This window comes from Eschscholzia californica, unplaced genomic scaffold, assembly GCF_041429995.1.
Source record: "Eschscholzia californica isolate CP2 unplaced genomic scaffold, dmEscCali1.0.p SCAF_5, whole genome shotgun sequence".
In the NCBI taxonomy this organism is placed as follows: Eukaryota; Viridiplantae; Streptophyta; class Magnoliopsida; order Ranunculales; family Papaveraceae; genus Eschscholzia; species Eschscholzia californica.
Window position 1 is genome coordinate 41,051,798 of NW_028238472.1, and position 10,794 is coordinate 41,062,591.

The following is a 10,794-nucleotide window of genomic DNA, read 5'->3' on the forward strand; positions in this document are numbered from 1 at the left end:
ACCCTTTTCCAAATAACCCCCAACTTTATGACCGGTTTCCTGACTAGTTCCATACTTTATCAAAAATATCCAAATGACTTCCTTTTTCAATTACCGTTATAACTCCGTTAACTAGTCATCACTTCTCTCTCCTCCATCTCATCACCTCTCTCTGCCACCTCATGTTCTCGCCACCTCATCGTCTTCAGCGGCGAAGGTTGTCGCCCGACCAATTTTCCGACCGTCGACCTTCAAACATAAAAAAAAAAATATTCCCTCTCTCATCTCTCTCTAAAAAAAATTTCCTCTCTCTAAACAAACCTTTCTTTCTCTCTCTAACCTCTCTCTCTCTTCAACCCCTCTCTCTATCCCTCTACACAACTCCGACGAAGGGAAGGAGCCCCTTCGCCGGAGAAACCAGACCGAGATCTGGTTGGTTGAAACCAGACGGAATCTAGTTTCAACCAACCAGATCTCGGTTTGGTTGGTTTTAAAACCAGATTGGAATCTAGTTGTTTTAACAATGCAAAGTGGACAAAACTTTAATCATCGCGATATAGACTTCACAAGATATAGGGAAGACTAAGCTGGTTTAGACAACGAAAGCAAAGACAAGTATGATTAAAGAACCATGTACATATCGTGTTGACTATCCAAGTACGAAAAAGGAATAAAATAAGATCCACAGAAAGATCAACCACCAATTTATGAAATAATTATGCGAATATAAGAACATATCGACCACCTAAAAGAAATGAGAAATATATAAATATAAATTCAAAATTAGTAAGACTAATCTAATATTGCTCTTCTAAAAGATGAGTATCTCTTCCAGCCTTCAGCATTCAACCAATTGAGCTCTTCAACTGCGGTCTTGGACCAGTTAGGTTGAACCAAACTGCAATACAATTCTACCTCAGTGTTGCAGAAATCTTGAGCAGAATGTTGATCCCCAACAAAGTGATATTTACCTGTGTCAAGAGAGTAAAACATAATCTTTTCGTCGCTAAATCTAGGAAAGTATATTTTGTTCTCCATGTGAGTACTCGGAGCTATTATTGACACACATGAGGTATTGCTGATCAACACCATGTTCTTCTGTAAACTTTTAATTTCAACCCAGACTTCTTTTTTCAAATCTAATCTGAAAACTCGAACCCGTTGTCCATTGTGACCAACAAACACCGATAGGAGTTGTTGTTCACATTCCACCAAGTAAAACTGATTAACAGAGTTACATGGATTTTGGAGCTTGCCAAGAACTTTCCATTTAAATCCTGTTCCAGAAAAAACTCCTAGAGTCCCATAACGATCTAGGCAGTAGAACTTCCCATTGTAGAAAACTGGATTCTTACACAAAGCGGAGAAGTCCATGACCTTCCCATTGCAAGGCAGCCAGCTACTAAATAATATTTGTAGGTTCCAATTATTATTACGTCGTGAAATGTGGAAGAGGTAAACACTACCCCTTTCATTTCCATTTAGGGCAAAAACTTCACAATCAGGAGCAGTAGGCACAGATGAGAATGAGATTCCATGAATAAAATAACTGTGTATATCATTACCGAAGTCTGGAAGTTTGATAATCTCCCTTGTGAAAGGATTGAAGAAGAATGTGGAGGTCTCTCCTCTCGACATTAATAACCAACTACCCTTCGAGTAACGTATCGTAGAATCTACTAGAAACTCTGAAAGATTCATGAGGAATCTATCATTATTATTCATTGGATCTATAAAAGAATAGATGGCGTCGTTTTTTCGAGAGAAAACCAGCCATGGAGGTAAAGTGCCATTGGGAGTCTCTGTAATAGACGTTTTCCAGTTCGCTACAGGGTTTGCCGATCGATTTTCTCTACAAGCTGCACGGAAATGTAAATAATCTACTGGATGGAGATAACTACCAATTATGCCTATGACATACTCATTAAGTGTAGCCCAAGCTCCTGTTTGTTCTAACTCTCCTCCATTGCTTTTCTTGCAGACATCATAATTTATATTTGTTCCTTCGTTACCATCCTTGGTGTCACATGATATCTTTGTTGTTCTTCTCCGCTTGGCAACTCTACAAAATTAAAGAGATTATTAAAAATATAGACACAAATCTTTTTTTCTTTTTTGCAAATAAGAGCTTCAAGAGCAGCCTACACACAACAAGTTGTAGTTAAGTTACCTGCAATTTGTAGGCATTGAAATCCAATCCGTTGTATGCGAAGGTGTTGTTAGATTGGAGCACCGTAAAGAAACTGAAATTGTTTTGCATTCTAGGTCAGATTTGAACAAAATAAATGGTTTATATTGAGAAAGTTACTACAAAATCAATCTTTTACAAAGGAGAATACTGACTAAATTACAAACATCAAATAAGAATAAGCAAAATCGAAGTAAGATTTGCATTGACACTTTGTTATTGTGTATCTGAATTTACTCAAACATACAAAATATATCCACGTTACAGAACAGATTATAAACATCCACAAATAATTCCAGGAAGTAAAGAAGTAGGAGAAGTTAGAGCCACCCAAACCCTCATTAAGGCTAATAAAAATTCATAAGATATTGATAAAATTCGTACATCAAACTTGAAGCACAATTTTTGATTCATTGCTTCAATGGTTAGTAACTATCAAGGGCGGATGCACTAGCAGTAGTTTCATTAATTTTTCAAAAGGTAAGGTCAGTTTTATAAGAGAAGCCAGGGGTACTTTTTTTCTTTTCTTTTTTTACATATCTCGGCTGAATAAGGAAGAACTAGAGAGAGAATGAGCCGTGGGTGATTTCAATCCGAGAGAATGAGACAGAGATCAGACCGCAAATCTGATCGAGATGTCTTCATAAGTTCATCAGTTTCTCCTTCTCTGCTTCCCTAACATTATTATCTCTCTCTAATGTGTTCCCAACCAAATCTCTAAATAAAATGGACGGTGAGACTTATTCTCTGGATAACCGACTGAGCTGTTTTAATATAATAGATTATTATGCCTATAATTTTCACTTTGCCCTAATAAATTTGTAGTAGTTGTTCTTATACTTGTCTATTTACGTGTTTTTGTCTCATGAAACAAGATAAAATAAAAACATAGTTGATTTCTTGAATAGTAGGGAAGGAATTGGCAAAGAAAACTCCCCTCGCACTAGAGAATTATTCCCCACTTCTTAAATTTGGGCAGTTGTCATTTAGAATTATTAGAGGTTTTTGTAAAAATAATTAAGTTAGGTCTTCCAAATCTACAACAAAAGCCATGAACAAAATTGGATTTCTTGGTAACAAGTAAGAAGATCTTCATAAAACTAATACAACCAAAACCCTAAAACAAAGAACAACTTAAAACTATGATTTGAATCAATGAAAACTAGATTTTAAGTAAAAGAAAGTTACAAACCTTAAGTTTGATTATAGAAGTGTAGTTAAGAGATGAAGAAATCAAGTGTGTTGTTATTACTTACTAGCTAAGATTTCCACGAATCTCTTCCTGAACAGGCAAAACGCTTGAACTTTTCAAACTAAATCTTCCCGTAGAAACCCTCAATCCCCTGTAAAAAAAAGATTTGGGTAGTTCCTTTTTAGGCCTATTTTGTCACCGACTTCATATTGTACCCCATTATGTTTTGTATATTCGAAATTAGCCCCTTTCTCTTAACCCCGTCCAATTTTCGTTAAAGTCAATATTTCTCTTTTAAAATTGTTCCTAACAAGGTAAAAATTTGGTTACACTGGGCAGCTACCCGTCTGGCCTCTTTCTTGTGTTTTACCTCAATTGTAGCAGTTTTAACCTAATTACAACAGTTCATACTCAATTGTACCAGTCTTGAACCAATTGTAACAGTTCTGACCTAATTGTAGCAGTTCTGGCCCAATTGTAGCAGTCTTGACTCAATTGTAACAGTTTTGACTCAATTATAGCAGTTCAGACTGAAAAACATAAAAGATAGGTTGAGCGGGTAAAGCAAGCCCTTATGCTTGAAAAGAGTGAACCGGGGGCGTAGCGCAGAGGCTGCCAAGAGAGCTTTAAACCTCTATCTTACACCGGCAGGAGACGTAAATACTTCCTTTCGGGTTATTGGCCTCTGAAGTGAGATGGCAAACATTGTTAATTTGGTGGGGTTATAAACATTGAACCTTTAATATTGAAGAAGAAGAGTACCTTATTACTTACCCAATTCTTTTGTTACATCTTTTTCACCAAAACAGAAAAAAGTCACCCTAGTTGTATAGTCAAATTAAGAAGGATGAAAATCATGAAACAAAACTATCATGGTCATATATATGTAAGTTATCAAACAATCTCCGGGTTTAGTTTAATATTTAGATAATAAGTTCTTAAAACTCTAAGCTATACAAAGTTGAATGCTAGTTTCAGTTTCTAAACTGATAACTTGAATTTTGGGTTGTTGTTAAGATTGCTCATAAGACCCAAGGGGGTTGAGGTGTTAAGATTTTGTTTAGATATGAATTGTCATTCACGTTTGATATGAATTGTCACTCACGTTCGCTAGTCCGCCCTCTTTAGCATTTTTGTTTCGAAATTCAAAAAGGTTCGAATTTACAAAAAATGTCTTTAGAAATATGTAAGTCTAGTTGAGGCATTTTAGTTTGTTAATAGACAAATTTTAGTTTATTATACTATTTTTGTTAAAAAAAAGGTCGCGGCTTTGGGGAATAAAGAAAATTCTCCGGGGAATAAAGACTAAAGGAGCATATTTACATTTTAGACCGAAAATTTACAAAGTTGTATCTTGCCCCCCTAATTTTCATCTTCCATTAAGTTTATCTTCTTCTTCTTTCTAAAAACCCTAATCCAAGAAACCTAATAGTAGTACTACAAATCAGAATCCCGAATAAATCAAGAGAAGAAGATTGAGGAATTTAAAGACCAACGGGGTTCTTCTTCCATCAAATTCGTGTTGGAATGGATACTAAATCATTGTCAACCAACTCACTCAATTTTGATATAACATCACTTTGTAGGTTTCAAACTAATTGGATTTTTGAAGGTGTATGAATATTACTTCTAAATCTCAATTTGTAACCCTAATCCAAGAAACCTAATAGTAGTACTATAAATCAGAATCAAGAGAAGAAGATTGAGGAATTTAGAGACCAACGGGGTTCTTCTTCCATCAAATTCGTGTTGGAATGGATACTAAATCATTGTCAATCAACTCACCCAATTTTGATATAACATCACTTTGTAGGTTTCAAACTAATTGGATTTTTGAAGGTGTATGAATATTACTTCTAAAACTCAATTTGTAACCCTAATTCCTCAATCTTCTTCTCTTGATTTATTAGGAATTTTGATTTGTAGTACTATTATTGAGTTTCTTGGATTAGGATTTTTAGAGAGAAGAAGATAAACTTAATGGAAGATGAAGATGAAGATTAGGGGGCGAGATACAACTTTGTAAATTTTTGGGTTAAAAGTAAATATGCTCCCTTAGTCTTTATTCCCCAGAGAATTTTCTTTATTCCCCAAAACCGTGGCAAAAAAAAAACACCAATTTTCAAAGTTTAATGGTATTTGTTCTTTTGCCGTATGTGTATTATATAAGTGACGAGTTAGCACTAGTAAGAGAACTAAATGAATCATTAGTGGAGACTTATCTAGTGAGAATATATGACCCTTTCAATGTCCTTTAGATGACTACGTCAACCTCGCATTTTTTTTTTTAATAAAAACTCATTTGATCTCCCGAGTTTAAATTCTCCAACCATTAAAGATGTCGTCAGGAATGCGAATAAACCTCATTCTCATAGTCTGGGGTACTTAGTTAGCAGTACCATAGTAGAGGAAAACAAATAATAATTTTTGAGTTTATAGACCAAAAATAGGGTCCTAATAGGAGATATAGTCCTCTATAATCCTAAAAAGGATTTCAAAACCTAAATAATAATTTAAATGGAGATGTAGTCCTTTTGGTCTCATCTAGAGAGAAAACACAAATCCATATAATACATAATAAAGATTTAATACCTATATTAACCTTCTTTAATATCAAAACGTGATTTACATTCTAAACTGTTAAAGATATTTTTTCCATTTTTATCTCAACTTTTCTCTCCAATCACGTTTGAATTGTAACTAACTACTATGTTGATAATATTCCGTAACTGAAATCCTGTAACTTTCCATCTCTCTCTCTAAAAACGAAATCTTCATTAAACATAAATTAAACTCACCACCAGCTGTTAAAAATTCCATTGTTTAATATTCAATCAAGAGCTTTCATCAAAACCTCCATTGTTATTTAGGTTTTATACTGTTTATCTCTTTATTCTAGCCATTGTTATTCAGGTTTAAAATCTTATCTTATTGCTTTATAGGTTAAAGATTCATATAGAATCGTTGAAAACATCAAATCTTGATTTAGGTCTTTCTTTTCTTGTTTTCCATTTCAATAACTTTGAATCTGTTTTGCTGTAATCTTAACTACCTTCGAATGGAAGATTTATATTTTCTCTCTCTAAAACTTTCATAACTCTTTAAGATCTTTGATGTTTATTTCTTATTTAATGATTTGTTCAATGTTAGTATGTTATTTCTCCTTCCAATGTTCATTGTATATTTCTTCAGATCTACGTTAAATCCTCTTCTTTTTTTGTTTTTTTTTTGCAGATCAGAATCATCTGTCCGTACAGTTCTTGATCTTTGTGATTATCCACACTTATTCCTATAACAGAATATAAAGTACAGGTACTTTACGATAACTTTCCATGTTTTCTGATAAAATTTGCTAATAATATCTTGATGTTTATCCTTTCTGATTCTTGTAACAGAATAAAAATTACAGTTACGTTACGATAAATTACCATACTTTCTGATACAATCTGCATACATTTCACGTAAGATGATAGTATTAATGATCAAAGGTTCGTAAAGTATGAAAAATTTATCCAACATTACACGTCCTTTTTTTACCAGAACAGTGGCCATGACAAGCATATAAAACTTCTCTTAACCTAATAAACAATTGTACTTTTCCATACATTATACATAATATTTTGACCTGTTATTTATGATCCATCTCATTTGTTTTTTATTAAATGTTTCATTATTAATGTATGCAAATTTGATTATAATTTTTTTTAACTAATACATATTTTTTTTTCTTGTAGTAAACCAGCACTGATGGAAATTCTTACAGAATCATCACATAAACTATAGAAGTATAAATTACGATGAAGAAGATTGTTTCTATGATCCTGTTTGGACAACGGAGTCTTACGTGAAGACTTACAAGGAACATATAAACCCTGCCCCTAACTTCGATGAACCATGTACATTTAATGAAGAGTCAAAAACACTACCATGTTTGATTCGCCGTAAACCTGGAAGACCAAAGACAGTAAGGATCGAGAGCTCGGGCAACATTCTGACGGAGTTTGTTTTTAAGTTACCTAGTCTACTATGTTCTTTTCATTTACAATAAAACACAGATTACTGTCCAATAAAATTTCCTTTCAGTCGTACAAAGGTTGTGTTATTTACTATACAGTATACATAATTTATGATAAATCACATACTTTATAACAAAAAACATGATTTCAGATTTACATTTCCTAACAAGTTACTATAATTTATGGTACATAATGGATAATCTAAGTATTCGATGGTACATAATGGATTCAATGGTACATAATGGATTCAATGGTACATTTCCTAACATGACATAAAACACAAGTAATTTATGTCAGAAAATAATCTAAGTATTCAATGGTACATAATGGATGACACACACGCATATGATAAATTACGTTGTATACATGACAAATGATGGTTTCCTCGTCATAAATAACACATAATTTACGAACTTGTTTCATAATTTGTATTCGATGTGTGTTTATGTATGAGTAAAAAATGAAAGTTAAGTGAGAGAAAGTTGATATATATGTTTTGAATATTAACCCCCAAATCACGCTAATTGATCTCAGAAAATATACTCTTTCCAAATCTGAAAATTAAGTGAGAGAAAGTGATATATAGATTTGGTTTCCAAATCTGAATGGATGAGAGAGAAAATCTGTTTTGGAAAATATCCGTTTTCCAAATCTGTTTTGAAAAATCTGTTTTGGAAAATATCCTTGATCCGTTACTTCCTATTAAATCTTTTCAGTTTGTAACCTAAATATCTCCCCCAAATCACGCCCCCTGGTTTGGGAAACTTTCCGGATTCATTCCGAAATTTAACAACCCCGGATTTTTTAGACGAGGGACATGGAGGGTATTTATCAATAAAGTATGAGTTATTTATGCCCTTATTGTAAAAGGACTAAATGTCCATATTTTGGGAATGTCCATATTTTGGGAAGATTGGTCTATATACTTATTATGAAAATGATTTTGGTCTATATACCCATGGACTCAACAAATAATATCACCTTTACCACAAGAATTCAAAGAGGAAGACAACAAACAAGTAAAAGACGAGATGAAATACCAATGTGGATTTTACGCATGAACATTGTTGATGCAAAAACAAGCATTGTGGATTCGATGAAGAAGTCACCAATTCAATAGAAAAGGATTTACCAAAATGAGGAAATAAAGTTCAAACCACATGGAGATTTTATTATGGCTATATATACACGAGCCAAAACAAGTTATTGTTAATAAGGTCACTTTCAATCATATTTGTTCCTTCTTTAGATAGTGATAGTTTATACAAAACCGTTTTTACAAAATATTTTAGATATTAGTTCTCCATTTACCTAAGGACTACTTTCTTTAGTATACAATATGGATCTTGTTGTGGGTACATGTGAATGTGGGCTTTTTGTTTTTATTTCATGGGGGACAATTTACATTGAAACAATATTTTAGCTGTAACTTGTCGTCTACTATAATATGAAAATGTTCTCCTTAGTATCATTGGACTCATTTTGGTGTTGGCAAGAAATCTTTTGGTTTGGAGAACTGGCGAGAATTATTCCCAAGTACTTCAGGAATTCTGGTATGTGATATCGTGTCTCGATCAAATGTTACACACATTCTTCACTTCCTTTTCTCTATAGAAAATGTGTTATGCCTTATACGACGTCGAAGTTTGGTAAATATAATTGAATTTTAATTGCGTAAGATTTATTGGGAAGTTAAAGTTCTTTGGCACCAACTTAGAAAATTGAGAAGCCCCCGTAACCCGGAAATAGTAATTTCCCTTTCTCTTTGTCTTCGTGGTCTGGTTGAACCGTTGAAGACTCAAATCTGTAGCAGTCCAAGACAGATCCTTTTTAAACAGGATACTGTTTTTTTTTTAGATAAATCAAAGTTTCATTCATGCAAGGATTACACTGAAGGATATGGTGCCTGAAGTCTGAAGGAATGGTATCCTTCCGAAGGAGTGTCCTTCGACCAAGGATGCAATGCGTGCAATTTGGCTATTAGGATCTTAATGACCTTATTCGGAAGATCATTAGTCCGGTCCAATTAGGGGTCGTAATGCTTAGCTAGAAGCCAACTACGATCGTCGAATCAAGAGTTGATTCGCGGCTAACATAGACCGGATCCTACAAGGGTTACACAACAGAATAATGATTTGAACGGAGAGAATTGACTAGATGGATAATGGCAAATAAGTGGATTGGATCCGTTATTGGTAAGTCCAGAAAGATTCGGAGAAGTCCGAAAGGGATAAACATGTCCGGGCCCAAAAGGGAGGCCCGGAGTGGCTTTAGGGAAGCCGGCCATGTGATGGCCGGCCAAGGCAATAGGGCCGGCCATGTGATGGCCGGCTAGGCCCTAAGTGGGCCGGCCAAGGAAGCCCATAAAGGGCTATGTTGGCCGGCCACACTAAAGTGACCCAATGGAGGGTATTTTGGGTGTTGCCTGTTAATTAGGTTTATGGAATCCTAGTTTGAGTCTAATACCTCTTCTAGGGAATTCTATATATACCTAATTATACAACCTAAAGAGAGAGGCAATTCAGAGATTGAATTCTCAACAACTGAGAGGGTTAACTGAAAGAGTTTCAGAATATACATCTCAGAGAGAGAGAGAGAAAAGGAGTTTTCTCAAGTATCTAGTCAAGAAGAAGAAGTTCTTCATCTCAACCTTCAAGAAGGTCCTAGCTGACTGAAAGGAGGGAGTTCAAGTCATTATTCGGTGTCTCAAGTAGAGGAGCTACACTTGGAGCTCTTATCTTCCGAATACTGATCGGAATTTAGTTCGTGGGAAAGCGATTAAGAGGTAATCTTCTTTCCAATCTAGTTCATTGGTATGTTCATGTATAGATCCTGGATTAGTGTTAAACATATGATGTTTGAGATTCCGCTGCCAACACTAATAGACAATTAGGTGTATGAGATACACTAGGTTATTCCCCTACAGTGGCATCACGAGCCGTTTGCATGAACTATCTTTGACTAGATGAATTAGATTCACACTTGAACAACTAGATATTAGTGTTTTAATGTTTGAATAGAGATTTAAACATAAGTTTGATGAGATCAAATTAGGGTTTTGGATGAGATTCATGACCTAGAAACACTAGAAACAAGGTTTTATGAAAAGAGTTTTCATAAACAAGTGTTAGGGTTTTAGAATTTTGATAAAAATCATCAAAACCATGAAGATTGGTTGATGATTTGATCAAAAACAGTACCTAACAGCAGCTGGAACAGAAAGAAAGAAAAGAAAAGGAAGTTGGAACGGCAGGATTTTCCAAAAAACATGGAAACCCTACTGGCCGGACCGGCCAGGACGCGTCCAGGACGCGTCCGGGCCGGACCAGCACGTCTCGGACAGACAGTCCGAGACAGACAGGGACACGGACTGGAAATCCCAGTCCGTGAAGGACCGGGAATCCTAGTCCGAGCTGGAC

The 10,794-nt window shown here is 34.8% G+C and overlaps 1 protein-coding gene across 2 annotated transcripts; it reads right to left on the bottom strand.

Annotated features, from left to right (window-relative positions):
* Positions 1-570: 570 nt before the first annotated feature.
* LOC147539253 (F-box/kelch-repeat protein At1g57790-like) lies at positions 571-3,514 on the bottom strand. Of its 2 annotated transcripts, none has more exons than XM_086641824.1 (3): positions 3,360-3,514; positions 2,150-2,222; positions 571-2,041 (listed from the first exon to the last, which is right to left on the bottom strand). In XM_086641824.1, exons 2-3 carry the CDS (start codon positions 2,164-2,166, stop codon positions 772-774), a joined length of 1,287 nt encoding a protein of 428 aa, XP_086497950.1. In that variant the 5' UTR covers positions 2,167-2,222; positions 3,360-3,514; the 3' UTR covers positions 571-771. The 2 variants fall into 2 exon arrangements, with proteins under 2 accessions (XP_086497950.1, XP_086497948.1); XM_086641822.1 differs by having other exon boundaries at positions 3,424-3,512.
* Positions 3,515-10,794: the final 7,280 nt, after the last annotated feature.